The sequence below is a fragment of the Seriola lalandi genome, unplaced genomic scaffold (genome assembly GCF_002814215.2).
Source record: "Seriola lalandi dorsalis isolate HSWRI2012SDOR001 ecotype SW California unplaced genomic scaffold, Sedor1 jcf7180002054544, whole genome shotgun sequence".
NCBI lineage: Eukaryota > Metazoa > Chordata > Actinopteri > Carangiformes > Carangidae > Seriola > Seriola lalandi.
Genome location: NW_019525097.1, coordinates 2,217,365 through 2,244,817, shown reverse-complemented (window position 1 = coordinate 2,244,817; position 27,453 = coordinate 2,217,365). Strand labels below are relative to the sequence as shown.

General features: G+C 41.4%; 1 protein-coding gene across 1 annotated transcript; it reads left to right on the top strand.

The window, feature by feature from the left end:
* The first annotated feature begins 605 nt into the window (after positions 1 to 605).
* kif3ca (kinesin family member 3Ca) lies at positions 606 to 25,958 on the top strand. The gene is made up of 8 exons (XM_023415024.2): positions 606 to 2,701; positions 17,538 to 17,639; positions 17,748 to 17,870; positions 20,029 to 20,147; positions 20,539 to 20,655; positions 20,867 to 20,975; positions 21,447 to 21,586; positions 22,308 to 25,958. Exons 1-8 carry the CDS (start codon positions 1,289 to 1,291, stop codon positions 22,393 to 22,395), a joined length of 2,211 nt encoding a protein of 736 aa, XP_023270792.1. The 5' UTR covers positions 606 to 1,288; the 3' UTR covers positions 22,396 to 25,958.
* The last annotated feature ends 1,495 nt before the right edge of the window (positions 25,959 to 27,453 follow it).

The following is a 27,453-nucleotide window of genomic DNA, read 5'->3' as shown; positions in this document are numbered from 1 at the left end:
GCTGTTTTTGAAAATATGTTTATTATCTATTATCAACACAAGCTGACTACAAGAGAGAGAAAACCTGAATTATCCCCAATTACCAGAATCAAGCTCAGCACAGAACTAATTTTAAATTCTTATCCAGACCCCCAGACTTTCCAAAGATATCAAATACATCAGGTTGAAATTTATAACAGAATTCATAAGACTTCTTCAGTATTTAATTTCAATTGAATGGTGCAACCATAAAAGAAAACGAGCTTGAACAAGGTGATGCAACGTGTAGCCCACTGCATTTGATCATGTCATGAACTGTGCAAGAAGAGTTTTTCCAGACCTGAAGCTATTTACAGTGAGAGGAAAAGAGGGGCACTGTATGATGAGGCATTTGAATTATATAGGCGATTAAATAGATAAATTAATAAATTAATTATGGGAGCATCCACAGTTATAATGACAAACAGACATAAAATATTTTAATTAAAGTTGTCACTGTGTCCATTTCAGAAGTTGGTGGCAACCTTGGACCAAAATCAACTCTTTGGGTAGTAAAAACTCCATTTCCCATGGTCCTTTGTTCCACTCCGCAGTGATGTGGGGTGTGGTGGTTGAATGACTGTGTGTGTGTGTGTTTGTATGTGTTTTTGTGTGTGTGTGTGTGTGTGTGTGTGTGTGTGTGTGTGTGTGTGTGTGTGTGTGTGTGTCGTACAGGAGGAGAGCTCCGTCACTCCGCACAGACCGAGCACAGACCAAATCCACTCCGGAGCATCTGTGAGCGGAGGACGGAGGGAGATGCAGAGACAGACAGCGGGTCTTGCAGCGGATCTATCGGGATTTTGAAATCCAGAGACGACATGAGTATGATATCTGAATTGAATGTTTTTGTCACCGGCTTTGTGGGAATTTTTTCACCGAGTGAATGTGGACGTGAAGCGGGACTGCAATGGAGCGTCGATCCATCGCGTAAGAGCTGCTGACCGTCCGTCTGTTCGCAGGCTAATATTACAGACAATAAGAAGAGGAAATTAGCCATTAGAAACACTGGCATCTCATCATTTGTGCTGCTAACTATATGAGTCTGTGTTATTAGGCACGATAGCTTTTTTTCCCCTTTATTAATGATCTAGAAGCCATACCGAATTTGATATTAATGATTTAAATATCTATGGTTACACAAGTCACCGGCAGACAGGAGGATATCCAGGCTGATTAAAGGCTTCATTAAGGTTTCCAGCCTGTTTAAAAAAAAAAAAAATTGAATGAAAGTGACATAGATTAATTTTGTTGAAACAATTAGAGGACAGTCATGTCAAAAAACAAGAGCAGCGAGTCGGTGAAGGTGGTAGTTCGATGCCGCCCTTTGAACCGGAGAGAGGAGTCCAATGGACCTGCAGGGGGCATCGTGCAGATGGACCTGCGGCTTGGACAGGTGATCCTCAGAAACCCTCGTGCACCAGCCAGCGAGCCCCAAAAAACCTTCACATTTGATGCAGTTTATGATGCAAACTCCAAACAGCGAGACCTGTATGACGAGAGCGTGCGGCCTCTGATAGACTCAGTGCTCGCGGGGTTCAATGGCACCATATTTGCGTACGGGCAAACCGGAACCGGAAAGACGTACACCATGCAGGGCGCGTGGATGGACCCAGAGAAACGGGGTGTGATTCCCAATGCTTTTGACCACATCTTCACACACATTTCCCGCTCGCAGTCTGATAAGCAGTACCTCGTGCGGGCTTCCTACCTCGAGATCTATCGGGAGGAGATTCGGGATCTTCTGGATCCCAACCACGGCACTGCCAGAGCCTTGGAGCTCAGAGAGAGTCCAGAGACCGGGGTGTATGTCCGAGATCTGACGTCGTGTGTTTGCAAGAGCATCAAGGAGATCGAGGAGGTGATGAACGTTGGCAACCAGGCGAGGGCAGTTGGGGCGACGGACATGAATGAACACTCGTCCAGGTCCCACGCTTTGTTCTTGATCACGGTGGAGTGCAGTCAGCCCGGACCAGATGGGAGGAAACACATCCGAGTTGGACGCCTCAACCTGGTGGATCTGGCTGGCAGCGAGCGCCAAGCCAAGACCGGCGTCCAGGGAGAGCGCCTGAAAGAAGCCGCCAAGATCAACCTTTCCCTGTCAGCACTGGGCAACGTGATCTCAGCACTAGCAGATGGACGCAGCGGCCACGTGCCGTACCGGGACTCCAAGCTGACCCGGCTGTTGCAGGACTCTTTGGGCGGGAATGCAAAGACAGTCATGGTCGCCACCTTAGGCCCGGCTCCCCAGCACTACGATGAGACCCTGACCACCCTCCGCTACGCCAGCCGCGCCAAGAACATCCAGAACCAGCCAAAAGTCAACGAAGACCCCAAGGACGCTCTACTGCGGGAGTTCCAGAGGGAGATCGCTCGCCTCAGGGCGCAGCTCAACCACAGGAAGTGGAGGAGCAAACAGAAGAAGGAGCACGTGGAGGGCGAGGGCTGGGAGAGAGACGGGGATGAAGAGACGGAGGGCGAGGAGTCGGAGGTGGAGGTGGAGAAGGACGCAGAGGAGTACGTGAAGCTCGAGGAGCAGCGGTTGGAGAGGGAGAAGGAGGCCATCAGAGGAGATCGATTCCTGTTGGCCGAGGAGAAGCAGAGGCTGCTGGGAGAGAAGGAGAGGATGATGGGGGATCTGAGGAAGGAGCAGGAAGCCACCGAGCAGCTGACCGCCAAGTACAAGGTGAGAGTTTAAACCTGAGTTCACTCACACCATGTTTTCAGTCTTTCTTTCTTTGTTCCTTCCCTTCTTTCTTCCTCAGCTCATTCTACACAAAGAATAACATTGAACAGTGTGCACACAGAGAGTAGGACATCAAACAGACGTAACAAAGGAGAAAACAAATACCTGGGTAATACAGTTGCAGAGCGTGAGAGGTAAAAGTCCCATTCATTGACAACGTTATGTGACTTGGATCGGCATCAAACTCTCCCAGTTAAATCATCAGTGCAAAAGAAGAACCACTGCATTAGAAAATATCTGCCTCTTTGATTAAAGAGTCAAAGGTACGAGCTCGTGCACAACACACCTCAACCCACAACCTCAGACCCACGTCCTCTGTACAGCAGACCCTCAATGTTTCATCTCTCTCTCTCGCTCTCTCACACACACACATGAACACACACACACACACACATGAACACATACTCCAGTGAAGAAGTCAGATTAAGGACATGTGGTCCATGGGATTATCATGTGTGATAATCTGATGATCTGTTATTAAGTGACATTATGGAAAGTAACCCTGGGAGCTTCATGTCTAATTACACCTCAGTGTGTGTGTGTGTGTGTGTGTGTGTGTGTGTGTGTGTGTGTTGTAGCTCGACCAATATTGAACTTTCCAGTAGGGAGATAACTTTTCTGAATGACATCTATTGATTTTAGGACAAAATATGTTTTTATATTTAACAGAAAGTTGGATTTCAAACAACTTGTTGACAAACTCTGTCAGTAGTAAAAACATGTTACTCTCTAGAGGTGAACTGATGAGTCAGTTAACTCTCTGGAGTCATCAGTGAGCAAAATGAGGATGTTTTATTAATAATATCATATCATGTGCAGACAAGCTGAGAAAACCAGTAGAAAGTGTTGATGTGTTGCTTTCACACGTCGTCTAATTTGTTTGTAGAGCATTTGAAAGACATTTTTAAAACTGCAAATTAATATTTCATACATGGACTTTCAGTAACAAAGGCACAAAACAAAACCACTTTACATGTAAATACACTGTATTATGCTTTTATTTCTCACATTTTTCTGCTGTAACTGTCACATAATAATATATTTAGTGATTATCACCAAAGATTTGTGAATCTTCACCGGCGCCTTTGTCATTTAACTTGTGTTTTGGGTTCTTGGCGGCTTTATACTTTCCCCTCATTCCTATCGGCTCTCCACTGTCGCCATGTGAAGTCTCCAAGCCCAACATGAGATAACCCTAATGACCACAGTGAGTCACCAGGGTTATTTTCTTATCTTTTCGAGAGCTCAGAAGACATGAACTAATCTCTGCGCTCTAGTTTGAATGATGCAGCTCCACTTTGCGAACGCTGACATCATAACTATGTTTGAACTTAACAAACAGCTGATGCAACTGACTCCAGCAGGAGTAACAGTGGTTCCAGTGACTAGCGCTGTGTGTGTTTTTGTGCCTGTTGTCCTTAATCCAGAGCCTGTGTGGGTGTCTCATATGTCCAGACAGGAACTGTGGTCATTGTAGCTTAAAATGTCAGTTCCCCCCTTTTGCCCTTCCTGAACACACTCACACACAGTCAACAATCAAAGACTGAGTCAGACCTGCATCAATGACTTTCTCTGATTCATGGGCATATCCAGTCAATAAGTCACCCGTGCAGAATGACTGCAGTCTATAATACTGCCCGGACCGTCCAACACGAGACGCCACTGGATCAGTTTACTGAGCTGCAGCCTGAGGCACCAATGTGAGGGAGGGAAGATACATTTCCAGTGTCACCTCTGTAGGAATAATCGAAGGGCAAGTTTAGGGTTTGCACTTAAAGAAAAAAATCCCTGCGTATATCCTCTATTTCTTATTAATCTGTGATGTTCTGTGTATTTTCGGAGCTATAAAATCTTGTAAAGTTTTTGGTGTATCCGCTTTTTCCCCGTTGTCTTTAACCGTTCCCATAGCAGAGGTGTGAATGCGATGCAGTCAGCTGTGTAGGCGGAGGGAGCGATAGCAACAGGAGTATAATGTAATAACACACAGAAAAGGTTGCAGTTATCCCCAATGTCTCAGAACACAATCTGTATTATGGCTGGATAACTTTCTGTTCTACTGAAGCTGTTTTCAGTGAACAAAATGATCTGTTCCACTGTGGCAAAATGGTTCAGATCAATATCAGGATACAAAACGATATATTTATTTCTGACACTGGAAAAAATGGCAAATGCATTCAAAATCACATATAAATGAAATAAACTGATCACTGAACACTTGGTACTCTTGGTTAAAAAGAGGCAATCTTGAAGCTAAATGCTCCAAATTGCTCCGGAAATCACTGAACATCACAAATTAATTCATTTTTGTGCATTAGACACCTGCACCCAAACTCTAAACTCTATTTTTGTATTTGGTTGAGAACAATATGTTTTTCAATAATGAACAAAACATCAGAAAATAAGTGAGTTTATATGCAGGTTATGTGACCAGCAGCGCTTATTTCCCATCTATATTTATGGATAAATTTGCTTTGATATTGATGACAGCAGAATCCAAAATCCAGAGTGTCATATTTATGTTATTTTTAGTAAATGCACTCGTCAGCGCACACTCCGAACAAAATCTCTCAGATTGGCAAAAAAACCAAAAAACAAACTGACAGAGCGCTCATGTTACACTTGTGCCCACCTCCTCGTTTCAGGAGCAACGTAAGCACATGTTCATTTTTGCTTCATAGGTTGTGGCACTTCTTCTTTGTTAGTGAAGGTGTGAGGTCTGGGGAAGTCCCATGAGACAGAGCTAATGCATATCCCGATGCCGTGCCGTTCAGACCGGGTGCTTTCATGTACATTTCTGCACGAGGCTCCTCGTATGACATCAAATCAGTAATGCACTACAAAAGTACAAAAAAGATATAAGAAAGATAAGTATAAAACATTTATAAAAACATAAGCAAAACATATAAATGAATAAAGTTTAATAGGTCATGACAGTTATTTAAATGTGGGCAAAAATGAATTAAAACTTTGCCGGTTGATTAAAACAAATGAGGTTTTTTAAAATCAAACTAGAACCACCGTTGTGATCTTACAGCCTTTGCGATTCAGGAGACCCCAGCCTAGCTTTCCTCTGATTGGCTGACACCGATATTAACCCACCAATCACAGAACGCTGCTCCGAAGGTTCCATTTTTCTCTCTGCTCTCCTGACCAATGAGAGAGAGGTTGCTAGGCACAGAGTCAGAATCAGAGGGAGGGGGAGAGAAAAAAAATCACTCCAGAAATATCTCCAATTATAGATAATATCAGAGTGAAAAGCAATTGAGTGTCTTCTCCCCTTTCCTCACTCTCCTCTGCCGCACACACACACACACACACACACACACACACACACACACACACACACACACACACACACACGCAACAAATGTAAGTAGGTCAGAAACCATCCTTGTGAAGCTGCGTTGGTTCAGCTGGTGTTTCTGCAGGGCGCTGTTAGATAACTGGCCTCCAAGGTGCAGCGCTCCATCTGTGGATTGAGCTGTGACGTTGATGCAACTGTTATTTAGCTGCTGCAGGTGCCACCAGCTTTAATTTACAGGGGAGAAAAAAATATATATATAGTGTCGGGCGGCATGTTGGCTCTGACCTTCTGTGCCTGTCACTAACCCTAACTCTTTTCACCATTTCTCTTTCGCTGGAATGTGTGAAAAAGCTGTGATTCATTCACACAGTGAGGTTTATTGAGCAGATGTGTATTTGGGCTCAGTGACATTTCATTTAAATTATCTATTTGTATCGTGCAACAGAATTTAAGAGTGCAATTGGGTTGACGTAAAGATCCAAGACATATTTTGAGTAGGGATGTCCAAAATAATTTTTTTTTGCCACCTGTAATTTATTTATTTTGTATCATTTTTTTCTCTTGCACACTCGACTTGACACATTTCACATATGTTTCGTCCCTTCAGTAATGTCCAATTTTGTGTTGTCGCTTCCTTTCCATTATGCGATAAATAATTGATCACAAAAAGTTTGTTTTTTTGTTGCGACTGATCCCAATCTGAGTTCTTTAATATTCCATCCAATCTGATCATTTATATTTACCTGTGGATTGAATATGTAAGTGACACATCTGACACACCTATTTGAACCAAACACTGCAGATTGTGATTCAAAACCATAAAGTTTAAATTATTGATATGATAGGAATCAAAGTTTAACTGGGAGAAGGAACCTCCTGTGATTGACGAGACATGATCTGCTGCTGAGAAGATGAGAAGACGTCTCACTGTGTTGGAGTTTAGAAAACAGAGAACAGACTCCAGAACATCTGTAATTTTGAGAAATTCATTCTGTTGTAAATTCTGTAAAACTGAAACTTTATGTCATGAAAACACAAATAGAAATCAGCAACAGTAAGACTGATGGTCACACTGAACTGCCATGCAGTTTCACTTTATTATTCAGTCATGTCCTTGTCAGCTGATCCTCACCTAAAGCCTGTTTTGTGGCTATTGTTGTAGCTATTTCTTTGTCGGCTACTTTTTGTGGAAGTGTCTTTTCTAATGTCTCTGGCACAGGACGATGAAAGGCCCCGTTCTTAATCCGGCCTCTCAGCTCTGAATGGTGGGTGTTTTCCAACCAAGGAAACAGTTGGTGAGCACAGCTGCAGAAATATTTGAAATGCTGAAAAAACTACGTCAATTGTGTTCAGCAACTGAGATGTTCAACGGATCCCGTCCCGAAAACTGTCCCACGGAAACAGCTTCTTCTTCTTCGCTTCTTTTTTTTTTAGGAAGTCAGCATTTAGTGTGAAAACGTTCCGCTCAGTCTCGTCCTGTCAAGTTTTATCCACGCTGACATACTCTGCTTTGTACAACACATTTGTTGAACTGCAAGAACTGATGACTGTGATGTGCCGACGGCAGCTGTGCTACTCCGCTGCACAGATGTGGCGTGTTTGTGCCAGTCAGAAAGCGAGGAAGCTCCGTCTGTAGTGTTTATCAGTTCTAAATCATGATGAAAATCATCACGCTGCTCAGCCACGTAAGAATAGAAAAGTTATTTTATCATCCTTTACACTAGAGTTTTTGTTCTGTTGACTTTATCGTCTCTCAATAGTTTTTCTTGCTGTTATGTAACAGGTATCAGAGCAGTGGCTGTTGAGAATTTCATGTCGAACAGCAGCTTCTCATAAGGAGGCGGCTGTGTCCGACCCTGTGGACTATTCTTAGATCCACTTTTCTGGGTCAAAACTTTACTGCCTTCCCTCTTTTTTACTGTCTCTCACATTAGAGATGTCTTTTTCTTTCAGTTTGTTTATTTAATATTTTATTTTTAAAGACGACTTGAAAAGTACCAAAGCTATCTGAACTTTTGTCTCTTTGACAGAAGAATTGACTGATACTTGCATCAGGTTGTGTCACCACAAGGTCCATTTAGTAGCTCTTCTGGAGCTTTCAGTCACATCACATGATCTTCACATTACACGATCTTCACATTTCCATTTTGTGAGCATTTATTCTCATCCATCTCATCTTAAAAGCTTCAGAGATCATTTTTGACCTAGTAATCAGAAAACTGGGCTGAAAGCTCCAGAACAGCTACTAAATGGACCTTATGAAAATCTTCTGTGATCCTACTTTCCCTCACTTCATTTAGTCATTTTTCTGCGTTTCTGAGAACGTTTCTGAGCTTTCCTGGAGAAGCACCATGGTATATAGGTCATGCATCTTCAATTAAACGTTAGTGTTTAGAAATGTTACTACAAACACTTGCAAATTTGGATCAAAGTGAAGAAGCCTAATCTGTGGGAATAAGAAAATGATATTAGGGCAAACCACTCTCAGGAGTGTGAATCCAATAAACTGAGACTAAGAATAAAAAAAAAAACTCCTCTGTGGCAAGCTGCCCAGTTAAAGTCTGTATTGGGAAACACTGGGCTGTTTCTCTCCGATGCTTTTGATCCTGTGATTTTCTTTTGTAAAGAGCCTAAAATAGATGTTGCATTGTCAGCGCCGACAGCGAACAGAGGAGGGCAAGTTGGCCTGAGGCGGGATGACGGTTGAATCTTTCAGATGGAAAACAAATAGGTACGACAGTGTGTGCTTACAGTTTCCAAATCTATTAATGCATCATCAAATCCTCTCTGTCTTTTGTTATCGGAGGAAATGGACATTGACCGTGCATTACGGATTTTCCTACATCCTGCCAGCTGAAGTTCCACCAATCAGAGTGCACGGTCAACAACAATGCCCACCGCCTCATAGGAAAAATTGCCAGCATAACACACGCACACGCACACGCACACGCACACACAGATGCATGGCTGTATGGATAAAATGTCTGTTTCCTGTTTATATAGCTGCCTTCCTGTCTAATTAGGGGAGAAAAAAGCCTGGACAGTTAGATGAAGGCGTGTGTGAAGAATAGAGTAGAAGAGAATAGAATAGAATTATTGTTTGTCATTGTACTGGTGTATACAATGAAAATCAGACACACTGCGTGATCAGAGCTATAATGAATAAACAAGAAGTATATAAATATAAATTAAAAAAAAGAGTGAGAAGAATATAAATCTGTGCATATTTCCTGGTAGAAACTGTCCATTAGTCTCGTGGTGTGTTCTTCCATGGACCTATAACACTCTCCTGAGGGGCGGGGGGACAAAGAAGGGATGGGTGGGGTTGAGATGGGTCTTTTAAGATGCTGGATGCCTTCCAACAGGAGTTGTAGATGTTTTTTCCCCGGGCAGGCAGGTGTGTGTTGTTGATCTTCTGAGCTGCGTTGACGACTCGAGCCTTATTGTCAGCCTCTGAAATGTTTCCGTACCACGCCGGGATCCCATGTGTCACACGCTCAGTGGATCAGCTGTTGTGGCAGGTCGACTTTCCTGGGTGTCTTTAGTACGTAAAGCCAGCTGTTGTGCCTCCTTAGCCAGAGAGGTTATGTTGGAGGAACATGCGAGATCTTGTTGTAGAGGTCCAGGTTGTTTTCTGAGCACCAGAGTGTGTGTGTGTGTGTGTGTGTGTGTGTGTGTGTGTGTGTGTGTGCGCAGGACGCTGATGAACAGCTCTTCACTGCTCTCCATCTTTCAGCATTCAGCGCTGCGTCACTGAAATATTGATGAATCAACTCTGTGTGTGTCAATGTGTGTTTTTCATGCATGTGTGCGTGTGTGTGTGTGTGTGTGTGTGTGTGTATATACGTAACGTCTGCATGTGTGTGTGTGTACTTTAAGTCATGGGATCAGCGGAGAAGGCAGAGCCATCTCTTAAACAATACACACTCCTCTGTCTCTCACACAAAGAGACAAACAAACACAGAGACAGAGAAACGTCTGCATGTAAACATGAAATATTCAATTTACATTTATCTTGAAAAGGCACAGGGGGTGAAAAATTGATATTTTGAATGGAAGTGAGATGTAATATTTTGCAAATGTAACCACTGTAGCCTCATGAAATATACAAAGCAATTATCAAAACACATGAATAATTAATTTCACCATTTTTATACAAGCTGTGTAAAGACTTTCACTGCATGAGATTAGTTAAAAACAAACCTCCAAAACATCCTTGTTTTCATCTTAAAGGAAGAGTTTGATATTTAATAAAATACTGCTCATTTCTGTCTATTCTATATGAATGTAGTTAGCTTAGCTTAGCTTAGCATCAAGACTGGAAACGAGGGAATAGCTAGCCTGCCTCTGTACAAAGGTAAAAAACATACCTCTAAAGGTCTCTAGTTAACATGTTTTATCTTGTTCGGCTAATTTGTACAAAAAAAACACAAGTGTAAAATTTACATGTTGTGGTTTTACATAAGCTCCCCCTATTTCAAGTCTCTGTGCTAAGCTAAGCTAACCGGCTGCTGGCTGTAGCTTCACATTTACCAGTATTAACCGTTTTAATCATCTCATCTCTCTGCAAGAATCTGAAGAACCTTTATCATTGCAGCTGAGAGTAACAGATGAAAATGCACTTTGACCTTAATAAACTCTGACTTGCATATCTCATATGAGTTCATTTTAATCCATGAACATGAAAATGAGTCATGTTGATAAAGTCTTGCGCATGTTAAGTTTCTTTCAGGATAAAAGGATGTTTTCCAGGTTGGTGTGTGGTTAGGTTGGGATCTGCTGATTGCATGTCACTCACTGGATCTCCCTCGTGTGTTGGATGCAGGAGATGACTGACAGTGAGTGAACGGTAATGAGGTTGTTGCCTTTAAGGCTCCTTAAGTGCCTCTTGCATCGACCGGGACTGATGTGAAACAGATTCTCTGATATGTCCCGACCTTTATTCTCTCTTCTCTTTCATTCTGTGTCTCTTGTCTTTTCCTTTTGCACTTATCCCTCTCTTCTTCCGTGTTTCTGTCTCTTCCCAGCGAGCCCTCTGTCTCTCTCTCTGCTGCACACATGAGACCTGTTGTCGTCACGTTGTATTTATAGCCCGCTCGCTCCCAGCAGGCCCCCGGGCCCTGCTGTGATTGGCTGGCTGATGTGGACGAGCCAGCTCAATATGCAGCGCTTCACATTCTCTTCACTTTCCCATCAGGAAATGAATCAGTCACAGCCAAAAGAATTTGAGCACACACTTATGGGCAGATTATACATCCACGCACAAAAATGCAGGCTGGCACTCATGCACACACATGTGCGCACAAGCTCCAGGAAAAAGTGTAATGTAATTATAAACGCTTCAGTGTTTTCTTCTTCTCCCCCTAGACTCTGCAGCTCAGAAAATATAAATACTGAAATGTATGTCGCCAGACTAGATGTGATTACAGCACATATAGTAGATTATAATGATTATCCGTGTGTAAATAAATGCGTAAGAGCAGCTATTCACTGACGCACACACACGTTCTATCTATCTATCTATCTATCTATCTATCTATCTATCTATCTATCTATCTATCTATCTATCTATCTATCTATCTATCTATCTAACACAAGGCAATAACAACTCCTTAGTGCTAACACAGATATAATAAGAATACAAAAGATGTAACAGCCAGCAGGATAAATAATCATAAACCTCTTAATCTAACTGAAAAGCTTATCCGCAGCCGACTTGATTGATATACATGGATATAAAATCATGAATTAACAGTCACATGGTTTTGTTTGTTTGTTGCTTTTTTGGGTGAGGAACCCCTAACTTCTGTCTCTTCTTGTGCACAACAACGAAACGAGCAGAAAAGCTTTATTCCCGAGCTCTCCGCGAGAAAGCGTCTTTTCAGGGTGAAAAAGAAGTTCAAAATCAGAATGACTCACATGAGAAAGCTGCTTCACTGACCAGGAATCTACAGTAAAAACAGTGAGACGTCCAGGCCCGTCAGTTGATGAGCTGCAGTCACAGGAAGGTTTATAATGACATGGTGGACAAATTAATGTTCGCTGTGGCCTTTAGAGAGCATCATCTGACTGCATCTGTAAAACCACTGCTGTGCCTCGTTAACTAGAGAGTTTATGTTGGAGGAACATGTGAGATCTTGTTGTAGAGGTCCAGGTTGTTTTCTGAGCACCAGCCTTTCTGTGTGTGTGTGTGTGTGTGTGTGTGTGTGTGTGTGTGTGTGTGTGTGTGTGTGTGTGTGTAATGACTCAAGTGAGTCGTCCGTCATGTGACTGAGGGTCATTTGGGCTCCTCACTGAGTCACCGCTGCTCCTCTTCCTCCTCTTCCTCCTCTCTATCTCTTTTCTATCTTCACCAGCTCAGATATGAAAGAATTTGACCTGAACAAAACATGCTGCAGTTGTTGTAACACAAATCTGCCCTGGAGCTCATGACCCAGTGATCACAGTAAATTCAACAATAGATTAATTCCTTCCAAATAATTTAACTACAACTAAATCAATTGAGGATTAAATCTGTAGTCCACACAAAGATTCCTCCCCCTTTTGTTTATTTATGTATTTTATCATTATTTTTTACTGCCTTTACACATGCAGTCTATATGTGCAGATGGATTTATTTATATATATTGTATAAGTGTAATTTATGTGCACCAGTAGGAATATTGTGTTTTGTATTATCATTTTCTTTCCCTTAGCTTTAAATAAAAATAATCTCATGAGTTGTACCTTAGTGTTTCCTTAAAGTTCAACATTAGGGGAAATATGTTTAGTCTCTTTCTTTGTGGGAGAAGATTGATACCACACTTATGTTTTAAGTTAAATTTGGCAGGAGACAATTAGCCTAGCTTAGCATTAAAGCTGCAACCAATAGTAACACAAAACATATTGCCAAATTGTTGTTTTTATATTAAACAAACAAGAGTGTTAATCAGTGGGATTTAAGGATGTTGGTAGGTGTGTTCCAGTCTTATGCTAAGCTAAGCTAATAACCATCATACTTAACACACAGTAATGACAGTTATATCAACTGCAGTTATTTAAATTTCAGGTAGTTGTAATGTAGCATTAAAGGTAAGTGAAAAACAAGCTGTTAGCACTCAGTTAGCTCACAGTAGCTAAGAACATGATCAACCAGGAATAATTGCCAACAACTCTAACGAACTGTTTGTTTCCCCAAAGCAAGTTCAGGAAAAGGGCGGCAAAAAAAAAGAAGCTTAACAGCCATTTAATTCATGTCTTTGATGATTTTCGTGAATTTTATTTACAACCAATCCAGTGACAAAACTTCTGACGTGAAGCCTTCTTCAAAGCCTGATGCTAATCTTGTTCCTGAACTTGTTTTAAGGGGAAAAACATAGTGGGTCTTTGTTTCTCTGAGGCAGAGCGCTAAACTGAAATATAATGTAGTACACTTGTTTCCTCTTATAAACTCAATGCCTGCAAGCTGTTTTTTAGGATAACTAGGGGACATGTACAATATAACAACACAGTGTTCAATTTTAATTAGATGTTTGAATCTATGTAATTGGGGGTTTTGACACAGTTTCATGAAACACACTGAGACTTGCAATGGAGCCTGTTAGAATTAGATGACAATGCATTTTCTTCACTAGATAAAGGTAAAGCATCAAGCTGTCCATTCATAGCCTGCCATATAAAAGCCTGTAAGGGATTTACATGTACAGTAGAAAGAACAAAGTAATTACCTGCATTTATCTGTTAATTTATATTGAAATATGGTCAGATCTTCATCTAAAAGGTACAATAATGATTAAACACAATCTATTTTACTAATAACACAAATTATTTTATTGTTCTTGTCCATATTGCATAAAGCTGAAAGGGTTACAAAGTCATCTCAAAGAGTTTAGATATTCATCATTCATCCGTCCACACTGAAACAAATCGTCTATAAATGGAGGCGGTTTGGTTCTGTGGCCACGCTCAGCAGAAGTTGGCGTCCAGCTCAGATGAAAGCACAAATCAGAATAATCAGTGAGGTAAAGAAGAAGCCCAGAGTAACAACCAAAGGCCTAAAGGAATCAGTGAAGCTGGTTAGAATCTCTGTTCACAAGTCTAACATATGCAAATCATGGTGCATGGCGTCCCGACTCTCCAAAAAAAAACATCACTGTGCCCCTGAAGTTTACTAAAGAGCTGCTGGGAAATTTTTTTGTGAACTGATGAAACAAAGATTGAATTGTTTGGGAGGAGCATACAGCTCCTATGTACGGTGATAAAAGACACTATATACCAACATGAGAACATCACTGAGGGAAAAATGGATTTCCAAATTTATCAAGGCGCCTTATATCATTATATCATCCTTTAAATCTAAACTGAAAACATCACTTTATAGTCGTGCCCTCCAGTTGTCTGGTTTGCTGGTCTTAATTAACCATTTAATTTGACTTTTATTGGTTTTAGATATCTTATTTTAATTGGACTATTTATTGTTTTTTAATCACGTTTTATTCCTACATTTTAATAGTTTTATTTTACACACCTTTTTACTGATTGGTTGTTAGTCTTAATTATTTTATTTTCTCAGTGATTTTGTTTCATCTTCACACTATCCACATAGTTTTTGTGGTTGCAACTTCCTTGATAACTCGTGCTTTGTGCAGCACATTGTGCCTCCAAATGGAGTGAAATGTGCCATATAAATAAAGTTGTTAGTTTAAACACACATGTGTTTATCAGTACTTGTGACTTAGATGAAGATCAGGTAATTTCATTGGGTTTTCTTACTTTTATTTTGCCACTGTATCCAACCAACCTATCAGAGGGAAGAGACATGGGATGCATGAGAAAGAAAATCCCTGACATGAATCAGCCCTTTAATCAAGCTGAATGAATATGACAAAACACAAAGAGCAGCAAACCAGACACACACACACACACACACACACACACACACACACACGCACATGTATATACAGAGGACACAAAGACAGCTCGAAACAAAGAGGCTTCTCTCTGAAGGACTCCACTGTACTCTCTGCATGAGTTTGAGGGTGTGTGTGTGTGTGTGTGTGTGTGTGTGTGTGTGTGTGTGTGTGTGTGTTGCTCATATAATCAAATGGACAGTGTGGTATGTGCATGTATAGGCTGCAACACACACACAAACTCTTTTTGTATAAAGACCTGAGACTGGAATGTGGCCAGTATAAAATGGCCGTGGCCCCTGTCTGCCCTCCTTGGGCCTCTTTTTTCTCTCTCTTCTCCCTCCTCCTTTTTTTGCATTTTCTTCCTCTCTTTTCCTTCTCTTTCCTCTTCCTGTTTCTCATCTCTCATTCCTCTCGCGTTTCTACACTCATTTCAGATTTCTGCCCTCGGGACAGAGATCATCCGTTGTCAGATAGAGGCAGAGGAGACAGATTGCATCACTTCAACCCCAGGCCTTTAATCTCCTCAGTAACCAGAGATGTTGTTACCAGAGGCATGAAATTATAATGATTCTCCACCAGCATCGACGCACTCATGTGATCAAAACCTTTTAAAAGGTAGAAATAATAACTAGAAGAGACGCAGGGAGAGCAAAACCTCCACAGTGCTTCATACTTCGGTACAATACTTCTTTCTACAGGAGCCCATCAGCCTTATCATTTCTCTGCAACATTTTTTACTACTGTGAAACTCTGACCCATTAGAGCCGGATGTGATCATGTCCTGCTGAAACGTGTCGAAACCAGTAAAGGCCGTCTGACAGCCAAAGCTCGGGCTCAGTCAGAACAGCTGGGGAGAAGAAAGAGAAGTTTTGTTTGAGGAGAAAGAGGGACGGTGTGGGTGGTCGTGCTCTGCTGTTTGTTTGTTGTTATGTACAGATAGCAGAGCAGGTGGGAATAACTGACAGCTTGTATTTCATCTGTGATCCTCTCACTTTTTTGGGGGGTTTTTTTTGTACATTTGTCGCAAAGACAAACACAAAGAGAAGTGTAAAAAAAAAAATCAACCCAGAAGCAGCGAGCTACCTAACCTCAACCTGACGCACCAGATGGTTTGTCACACAGAACCATGTGGGAAGGCGTCGCTGGGAAACTGTTTGGAAAAGGGCAGGCGCTTTCGGAAAAACACTTGGCATGTGATTGGATGAGCCGTCTGTCTTGTCGTATGACGTAGTGGGAGAGCGCCAAAGAGGAAACGCGACACGCCAAGCCGCAGTGTGAGCGAGTAGCTCCGAGCCTGGCGAGATGGATCCTCACTGCTGCTTCACAAGGTTAATGGAAACCAAAAAGTCATTGATAAAAAGCAGACACACCTGCTGTTGAAGCTGTGAACACATCCCACTGATGTTCGTGGGCAGCTGTGTGTCTGTATTTGAGGTGTGGGAGACCCTGGTATTTAAACCTCTGTGGGGTCTGCGACCACGTCTTCTTGGATAATTGTCATTCAGGATCAATAGAAACTGTGCCAGATGGTTGTGACTGGTCGTCCTGATGGTACATAAACAATAATTAGCTTGCAAGGTGTTTCATGATTTACAAAGCTAAAAGCCTTTAACTGTTGCTTTGGTTTATCAGAAGAAAGCTGCCGTACTCAGGTAATCAGGGTTTATTCATTTAACATTAAATTTGAGGACCTGTGGAGGAGTCTGTGTTTTACTGTTGCAGATGTATCACATGTGGTGTTTTTAAAGGCTTACTCTGATGTTTTTAGGCTCAATAATTGAATTAAATTAAAATAGAATTAAGGGATTTAAGGGATTACGGGATTCTTCACCAGCAGTATAATCATCGGTGTCTGGTCAGGCATTTCGTAGGAGGAGTCGACTTGTGTTGGGGTAATTAGGACTTTACAGTCTCAGGCTTGTGTGAGACATCCACACAGTCACAGGAATAACTGTTCTAGTTTTGTCTTCTGTTAATGCAGCCTGCACTGATGTGGAGCTTTCAGGGTGATTCATGTCTGAGGTCTGACAAAGTTTCAGCAGAGCTCAGCTGGTTGTGGCACGGTGTCATCATGTCGCTGCTAAGCTGCTCACTTCCAGCTCCATGTGCCATCATCAGCACAACGTCTGTACTGGCTGCAGCAGCTCCAACACACACACACACACACACACACACACACACACACACGCACACGCACGCACGCACACTTTATTCTTGTATCTTTCATTAGTTTAATTTATGTTGATTGGTAAGATTAACTTTATGTTTTAGGTTTTGTTTATGTTTATATTCCTGCACATTGTACACATTTTTATTTGTTAACTTATTTTAAATTTTGCAAATAAATTAAATTAAACTAAATTCGAAAAATGTTACAACTTTTTCTTAAAAAAATTACAATTTATTTTTTAAAACATTACTTTTTTTAATCAAAATATTTCGATTTAATATTGATTTTCAAATATAATTTTTAAAAAAAAGGTCAGCTGTGCTTTAATAATTTAGTAATTTAATAGCTTGTAAGTTGTGCATTGCAGTTTTTTCATGATTATTAATCTGAATGTTGTTGATATTGTTTCAGGCGATGGAGAGCAAGCTGCTGGTCGGCGGGAAGAACATCATCGATCACACCAACGAGCAGCAGAAGATGCTGGAGATGAAGCGGCATGAGATCGCTGAGCAGGTAAACCTGTGTGTTTCTCTGTGCGTGTGTGTGTGTGTGTGTGTGTATGTGTGTACGTATGATCTTTACTGATGTAGAGAAAGGTGACGTTTTAATCGTTGCTTTCAGACGCGTAGGGAGAGGGAGATGCAGCAGCAGATGTTTGTCCAGGACGAGGAGACGCTGGAGCTGAGAGAGACTTTCACTTCCCTGCAACAGGAAGTGGAGGCCAAGACCAAGAAACTCAAGAAGGTAAAATATCTGCGACGATACTTTATGTAACATGCAGAAAAGAATCACACGTGAATACAATCCAAATACAGCAGTATCTATATGTTTTTGCACACACACACAAACACACACACACACCTTCCTTTTTGTTCCTAATGTGAGTATATCCCTCTTTCACCCCTGAACCCCTGAACCTTGACCTGGACCCTAATGACCCCCCTGCCTCGGACACATGCTCCGTCCGGACACACACTTAAATCTCAGTACCTCAAGGTTTGTCCTGCCGTCCCCTCCTCTTTCCCGGACCTTTCCCCTCCCTCCGTCTGTCTTGATCACTCTCTGTCCATGCTTTCCACCCTAACACTCTCCCTTTGGTCAAATGGCTCAAGAACTCCCAGTAACTCACCCCTGAATCCTTCAGTGCAAACCCCTAAAACCACGCTCCGACCCCCTTCCCTGCTCCTCTCACTTCCCCAATCCGCTGCACTGGCCGAGCCAGCAGGACTAACCCCCGAACAACCCACTGTGTGAATGTAGATGACAATGTGACTAATGATCCTGCGTTGATTTTTGTTCCCCTGGTGGCGCTTAACGCGACATGTGTGCTTCCCACCCTTCTCTCACTGCATGGTGTTGTCTCTCTGAGGAAAAGAAGGAGAATGAAATGTGGAGTTTTTCACACTGTGCATTTACACCTCCGGCAGCAGCCTGTGACGCTCAGGCCGCTCAGACTTTTAGGTTTAGCTTTGTTGGCTGAGAAAAGCTGGTTACTGATGAACTAATGCAGCAGCCAATCAGATTTCTGCACGTCCTCGTTTTCCCTTCAAAATTTATGAGCTAATCAGGAATGTGCGAAATGAAGCAGAGGTTGATAATAGCTACTGAGTACTTTTTCAGCTGGCTTCATAGTGGTGCATTAAGTAGTCACAGCATAGCAGCAGCAGGGCTGCCAGCTCTCAGGCTCTGTCTCTCTCTTCCACGTCAATACTGGTGTTCTGTTTGTTGACTTTGACTGTTTATATGAAGGATATTCTCCTCTGAGTTTAATTAGTCAGCACACAGCAGCAGGAACAACACGTGCATCTTCAAATTGTGTGCGTTTTTTTCCCCAGGTGGCATTTTTCATTTTTTATTATTTAGATCTCAAGAGGAAAGATCAATTGTTGTTCTGTGTTTTTCTACACACATCATCTTTTTCTTTTCTTTTTTTCTTTTTTTACTGTGAAATTATTTGGAGTAAAGCAGCTAGTCCTGAGCTCCATCACATCTACCGGGACATTTTTCCTGGGGCTGTTTGCTGAGTTTGTTGAAATGAAGACAACAATGAGCAGGTTAAAAGAAAAGGCCAATAATCATCTTCAGTAACACACACTCAGAGAAAGCCGTTACACTGCAAAACCTGTGCTTTCACAAACACTGCTATTGCGCAGATCTCCTGAATCAAACAAAGTAAGCACAGGCGTTGTGAAAAATAAAATGAAATCACAATAGAGTCTGATTAGAAATGATACGGGTATGACTTTAGATATGAGCTTTGCTTAAAGTATCATTTTTTTATTACAATAAAAATAAAAATCACCTTCTCAGATGTAATGCTTGTAGAATCGATAGTAAATCACAGAACCAGAGACTTCCTTTAATCAATCAGAGAAGCTTTTATATCATTGTTCATTGTTTTGGATTGATTGGGCCACATTTTGCCCTTGTTTTGAAATATTGTGTTTGTGAACCGTGTAATTTCAACAATAAATGGTTCAGTTTGGGGTTTTTTTGTGCTATAAAAAGTGTTTGTGACCAGCTGCTCCTTATTGATCTCATTTTTCCTTCAGAGCTTCACACTCAAGCTGCATGAACATTTCCTTGAACTGCAGTGACATTTTAAAGGCCAGACCAGGGCTAAAGTCAGGATTAACCTACTTGTGTGAAAACCCCATACAGTCAAAGTCAAATAATGAGCGGTGTGAAAGCTCAGGAGGAGCGCCGGAGGAAAGAGGAGGAATGAGCTGGAAGGAGGGAGGGCTGCCATGTTGCTGTGCTGCCCTTTTTTTTTTTTTTTTTTTCCAGACACCAGTGCCTCCAGTGCTGTTGCTATGGGCAACCAAGCTGCAGCGGGCTGGAGACCAGTTCATCTCCTCACCCTCTCTGTTTTCTCCCTCTCTCTCTCTCTCTCTCCTTGTAGCTTTATGCCAAGCTCCAGTGCATCAAAGCCGAGATCCAGGACGTGAACGACGAGCACGTGAGGAGCCGACAGGAGCTGGAGCAAACTCAGAACGAGCTCACCAGAGAGCTCAAGTTCAAGTGAGTCGAGCAAACATGCTCTGATGGTTCAGCAAACACGCCACACACTCAACAATAGATACGTTTTAACGTGTCTCATTTTTCCCAAATGTGCTGAATAAACCTCAGAAATCCTGCAAAGTCCAAGGAATGGCTCCTTAAGTCCTTTATTAGCACAAAAGAAAACGTGCTGCATGTGAATAATTCATGAAGTCACACCTCTGCTCTTCTTATCTGCAACATCGCATTACTAAATCAATATAATTATAATAACTGAAGGTGAAATAGATGAACACATCAACATTTTATTTAAGCCCTACAAATTCAAATAAGCATAAACTCTTCTCTGCCCCTTGATTGTGATTTGACCTGAGACTAAACCTGTGTGGCGATGGGTGTTGTGAACCTGCAGGTATCTGATCATAGAGAACTTCATTCCTCCGGAGGAGAAGAATAAGATCATGAACAGACTGACCTTTGACCCCGAGGAGGATCAGTGGAAGTTTCAGCCTCTTGTTGCTGCTGAAAGGTCAGTGTGGGTCGTCTGATGTGAACATAATGAACTCAAAATGTGATTTGGGAGTCAGAGCTCGTGACCTTTTGACCTTGGTAACATGCCTGGTCTCTCAGTATCGCTGTGACCCTATAGGCACGAAAATACTTTTGTTAGAAACTGAGATTTTGATATGATATGACCATTAACATTGATTTCTAATTGATTTTTTTCTTCCTCTATTCAGTAAATCCTCGCAGATGAAGAAAAGGCCGGCATCTGCAGTCGGATACAAACGACCCATCAGCCAGTATGCCAGGGTTGCCATAGCGATGGGAGCCCACTCCAGATACAGGGTAGGTGTGTGTGTGTGTGTGTGTTACATGATGTCTGTTGAATGGGATGATGACAGAAGATTCATGTCCAATGATGTGAAGTGGATAATAAAGTGAATATGCAGGACCTTTTGGTGTCGAGAAGAATTTGGAGTCATAGCCACAAATCTGAACTCAGTCAGTGTCAGCAGCTGTTGCAGTGATACGGGGATGAATCAGGAGACTTGGAGCTTTGAAACAATTTATAATTTTGTCAAGTTGTTTGTGTGAAGATTGAGTGCTGTACAAAAGGCCGAGGTATCAATCATAAAACACAGTTACTGTAAAAACGACTTTTTAGACGAGATTTAAAAATAAAGTTATTGTCAGCTGACATGATGGTAAGTGGAGCCGAGGAGCCAGCCCGGCGCAAGCTTGACATTCAGACAGCATTCAGTCAGTGTGATCCTGACGACTCACTCACTCACTCACGTGTATATTTTTTGTGCGCAGGCGGAGAACATCATGTTTCTGGAGCTGGACATGACGCCTCCCAGCACCGCCTCACTGGATCGTTCCACCGAAGCCGACCAAAGTCCCTCTGTGGACAGCTCGCCCACCAAGGACAGGGGCGTCCGCAAGTCTCGCTCCTGGTGAGCCCAACCCCCCCCCCTCTTACCACAACCTGTCGGGAGCTCAGGAGGCTGATTTTATCTTCTAATACGTCCAAATACAAAGAAATTGTAGCAGATGCATATTTTGACCTTATGTTTCTTAATTTAAGATTAAAATGGTTTGTTGTATTTGTGTTTGTTTTGTTTTTTTCTTTTGTGCTATTTGTGCTAATTCTATATATTATAATAAGAAACAGCATAGCAGAAAAGCCAAATATTTGTTTGTATTTGTTTATTTTTCATCTGTAAAATGTTCCACTCAGTGAAATTGTTTAAAATACTAATTTATGGGATGGTTATCATAAGTGTTTATGTTATCTGTTCATGTAAAAACATTAATCTATATATACAGTATATATTCTTTATCAAGTTCATCCATCATGATTTATATTATCCATTGATGACAATGTAAAATACAATTCAGGGTGTAGATATACAAATAAGAAGTTATATTGTATGTGGGCCTTTACTGCTCAGCCTGTATCTGACGAGTGTAAAGGGTTTAGAGTCAATGCATCTCTAAATGGGATTATTCAGGATTAGCCACACCCTCTCTAGGCGGTCCTAATCTCATGGTTTATCTCTCATTTGCTCAGAAACTTCTAATCTCAAATGCTGCTGGATAATCGTATTAACCTGCGTCTAAGTCGCCTGTAAAGATTGTATTTTTATCTTCATTTTTTTTCTTCTTCTTTTGCAGGTGTCAGCCCCCGAAATCCATCACTTCCTCCTCTTCTAATGCTTCCTTGGCGGCATGTCACAGTGCCACACCCACAGCGGCACAGTGAAGCAGGATTTTTTGTTTTATTGTTATTTATTTTATTCCCTCTGCTTCCTCCTCCTCTTTTCCTCTTCCTCTTTTGGCCATTGATCATTTTGGACGACTTCTCTGTGAAGCCTACAGCTGGGACACAAACACACACCCACCTCTGCTGAGTCCTGAGAGGTCATGGACTACCTTAATGGGTAGTTAATGAGGAAATGATCTCATGACAGGAAACAAAATGACCTTATGAACCTCAGAAACTCTGTAAAACATCACCCCCTCCTGTTCTACGGATGTAAAGAGCCACCAGATCCCCTTCTGCCATGCATGTTTGAGACCAAGAGCCTCGGATTATCCTAAAACAACTGGCTGCAGTGCTGCACTGCCCAGACTGGTGTGTGTGTGTGTGTGTGTGAGTGTGTGTGTGTGTGTACTGTACATACAGGGCTGTATGATTGCCTGTTTGTGTATCTAATTGTGACCAATAGAGATCTGGAAGATCACAAACTGCTTGTAGAACAGCTTGAGTCCCCTGTAGAATATCAATCAGTGTAAATATTTCATATATCTGTTCACGTCTGTGTCGGTTTCTGGAGTTAAGAACGGTAGAAAAATAATGATATAACATATGATGTGTGCTGTTGTTGGTCAGAGAGGTTCCTTGAAGCCTGAATGAGGACCTTTGTCTAACATTATTCCACTGTCCGTCCACTCTGTCTAATTTATAAGAAATGCCTTAAAATAATCATGAAAATTAAAATACTGAGGCATGTCACACTTCCAAAATCAATTTGCTGGATTTTTTTTTATTTATACCAGGACAAAGGAAAACACAGGGGAACATTAAAATCTAAAACAAAGACACTTTAAATGTAGATCCAGTTAGAAACTAAGTGTCCCAGGTAGATTAAACAGTAATCATGGCTATTATAAAATGTATTCTTGGTCATGGAAACTCATTTGCTTTTTCTGGAGCTGGGTGGAGATTAAACTTGAGTAGTTTACTCCGTCATTTGAGGAAGACCATAAGATGTGGTTAAATGCCAATACATGGACCTTGATCTGAGATTTTTACAAAATACCACTAATGATTTACCCTAAATTACCATTTAAGTCACCGGCTAGACCAACTCAACCATGGACTGAACGCAGCCGGTCAATTTACACAAAATATAAAAACAATAGAGTCAGTGGAGAAAACATATGTCTGTTTTACCTTACAGTGTTTTCTCTGCCTCCACCTCAAAGTTACTTGTGTGTATCAGGACACCTCTTCGTGCATTATCCCTCTGAAAAAGAAGGTTCTGTTTGTTTGTTGTTATTTTAACGATATGTTTATTATTGAGGCTGTAATTTGCAGCAGTGTTGAACTGGACTCCGTCATACCAAGACGAGCTTCTAATGTTTTGCTGGCCTCGTTTCTAAACATGAAAGCAGAAGAATATGAGAAACATGTCGATATAATGCAGCCCAGTGCACCACCACCACTGACTAGTCATAAACATATAGTTTAATTAGCACCTCTCAGAATAATAAAGTGGCCTAGTATTGTATATTCAGTAAAGCAAACATTAAATAACACATACAGTGGCAAGACGAAGTAAGTGAACCCTGTGGGATGACATGGGTTTTCTGTATTGATCGGTCATAAAATCTCCAACAGGAGGATTTTGTTTGTTTTTAGGACAAATTCATACATAAACGCAGGTATTTCCAAAGGTTTCACTTACTCCTTCTTGCCACTTAAAGTGAGGACTTGCCTCCAGTAGGTCGGTGTAGCCATGTCATTTTTTTTTTGCTGTGTGGCTTCTGTGAAGTGACGCAGCAAATTAAAACCATTGCTGTAAAATTGAAATTAAGTTAATTGATCGTGGCTGCCGTGGCAAGAAGGTCAGTAAAACCTAACCTGCTGACTGAGGGTTGTCTAAGTGAAGCTGAAGGGTGCTGGCCTGTTGTTTTGGAGAGCAGGGTGCAGTTTGGTGTCACAGGGTTCTTTACTTCCTAGAGGTTAAGAGGAGCAGACAGTGGGGGGGGGGGGGGGCCGGGGTCAGGCTGACTAATTATCACTGTATTATTGATGCCACAGGTCCTGTTGCAGCTGAACCCCCCGCTAGGCGTAAGAGCACAGAACAGACCTTTACCTGTGTAAAGGTACGACAGATATTTACTGCAAATGTTTTTATACTGTATCTTACACATGACATCGTCCTCCTGTGTGTGAGAAATGTGTCATCACCCAAACATCAAACCATATCATTGATAATATCTGATAATATGACAGAAATGTGCTTGTGGAAATTCACAAAAGTTCATTTTTAACATTTTTAAGTTACTGTCACTTACTGCAACTCGCCCACAAATGGTTGTTTTCATTACAGCTGAATCTACCACCATTTTATAATGAATAAATTACTCATTTGATCTAGAAAATGTCAAAAACAAATGTCAACATTTCCCAGAAAACTATGATGATGTCTAAAAAATTGTTTTGTTTGACTTAACGGTCCACAACCCAAAGATTTTTTCAGTTTACATTGATACAAAGAAGAAGAAAGCTGCAGATCATGTTTGACATTTTTGACTTTAAAGATTGTTTTTCAGCAGAGGCTCTGTCTGCGCTCACTCTGAGGAATAGCTCACATTACCAAAATGATCTGTCAGTAATATGAACTAAATGAGTTGGAAGGGTTAGAAATACCAAAAGCAAACACTTGTTGTGGTATAAATTCACATCTGATGCTGTTTTGAATGAATTTAAGTCTGTGTTAACCTACTTCCTCCTCAGTCTTGGCGCTCTGAGGATTTTATGTGTTTAGTCATCGGTGTCTGGGTACATAATTGGCCTAGTTAGGAAAAAAGTAAGAATTTTAGTATCCAGTGTATTCTGTATAATAGAAACATGCAACTATACCTTTAATTTGATAAAGATTTATTGCAGTGTATTATTGTTTGTACGGAGGAAGACATTGTACATTTGTTTGGAAATATTCTCAATATGAGAGGGTCTATCAGGACACATTTCAGGGTGCTATTGGTCAAATAAAGACATTAAAATAGTGATATTAAAGCTAAATATAGAAAGAAAATTGGTGTCTACGATACTGAAAACAGCTCCTTTAAATGTTTAAATCAGTATATTGTTTATTCGTACTGTGTCGCCTCCACTGCCTCAGTATATATGTGACTTATAGTATGTGTAACGTTTTTGTCATATTATTCAGTAAAAAAAAAAAACATGTACGTTTCCCATCTGTAAAATATTGTACAAATGTGTGTGTGTGTGTGTGTGTGTGTGTGTGTGTGTGTGTGTGTGTGAGGGCTGTGGGGGTGGGGAGGAGGGATGAGATGCTGATGGAAAGGGGGGAGGTGGATGGATAGATGGATGCAGGAATCCAAAGACAATCAGGAAGTGACTGTGGAGGAGCCTGTTTCCATGGTAACCTGCTAGTGAAGGGTGTTGGGGATGGGGATGTGTGGGGGGTGGGTGTCTCTATATGTATGTATATAACATGGTGGGCCAGTCGGGCTGAGCTTATGTCTGGCTGAAAAAAATTTCAAAAATCCAATAAAGACACTGTCACAGGCGCCTGCTGGTCGATCAGTCATGTTTAATTCTCACTAATCAATAGATGAAGTGTGTGTCTGTGTGTGTTGTGTGTTGAGTGTTAGTGTGATTGACCTTAAGAGCAATAATATTCAGTGCTCAGTAGCCTCATTAAAACAGAAGCTATTCTAACTGGGATCCACATGAGATGCAATTGATTTGATTAAAATCCAAAATCACATTGATCAATCAAATTGAAATACACCACAGACCAGCTCACAGCTTTAAGAAAAAACAAACGGCAATAAATGCAGCAGAAATAAAACAATATCACAAAACAACACAGCAACAGTACAGCACAATGCTCCAGCTCCAAAATACACTATCTTTGTCATAATTTCTGAGTGTCTTTCTATTATTTCCTGTTTTATTTTGAAACCATATTCCTTAGGTGTCTGTTGTTGGTTTTTACTTCCTGCCCCCAATGTGTTTCCCGCCTTTTGTGATTGCCTGCCTAGCCCCAATTAGTTGCACCTGTGTCTCGTTACCCGCTTCCCTTGTGTGTATGTAGTCTCTGTGTTCCTCTCCGTCCTTGTCAGTTCATCTGTTGTGTTCCCTGGTGTTGTCCTACTGTGTGTGTGTGTGTGTGTGTGTGTGTGTGTGTGTGTGTGTGTGTGTGTGTGTGTGTGTGTGTGTTTGTTTTTTCCTGTTGCCTGTTTTCCTGGATTCCTGCCTGCCATCTTGTCACGTCAGCCCATAAGTCTGTTTTCTTCATCAACGCACCGTCACTGCTCCTACCGGCCGTCAGTTTGTCTCTTCTAGGTTCACAAACCTAACAATTTTAAACTAGAGGTTAATGGATTAAGTGTTGAGTTCCTCAAACTGTATAACTGGTCGATTTGTAGCTCTCTTCTCATTGGTTTGTTGGTTTGTGGCTACATTCTGATTGGTTGATTATTAGCTCTTTTCTGATTGGTTAGTTGCTCATAGTGGTCCAGTGTGACCATTCAAAGTTGGTAAGGTAGAAATGTGTGCACATGCGTGTGTTGGTATTACTGCTGCAACACACACCCTTATAAATTCACTCATGCCAGCTGAGCCTTGTCAGTGGTTGACTTACAGGGATAACAGAGGTGTCTCCCCCCCCGTCAACAGTCTACAGAGCAGTTCATTTTTATTAGGAAAGTAGCAGCACATTTGATTTAAGAATCATTCATTTATCATTGGATAATAACACGGAGACATTGAACATTGAATCCTGCCTTTATTGGCCAACGACACCACAGTGACACTGAACTCAACATTGTTATTGTTGACCTCTTTCCCTATTTATCTCCCCTCAGCACTTATCAACCCAGTTTATCTAAGCGCCCTTCAGCCTTAATCCTTTCCTATAACTATTGTGAACTCCTGGTCGGACCATCTTAACCAGCAGCTTCACCGTTTTCTCTCTAACTGTTATGCAACTAAATGGTGCATTGCTGCACACTGATCCCAGCTCGGGGGAAGATTGGTTGGTTGGTATTGTTTAAGAGT

Coding starts and splice junctions, on each gene's coding strand:
- kif3ca (XM_023415024.2), top strand. CDS start 1,289: ATGTCAAAAAACAAGAGCAGCGAGTCGGTGAAGGTGGTAGTTCGATGC. Junction 17,640..17,747: donor GGCATGAGATCGCTGAGCAG/GTAAACCTGTGT, acceptor CGTTGCTTTCAG/ACGCGTAGGGAGAGGGAGAT. Junction 20,976..21,446: donor GAGCCCACTCCAGATACAGG/GTAGGTGTGTGT, acceptor TTTTGTGCGCAG/GCGGAGAACATCATGTTTCT.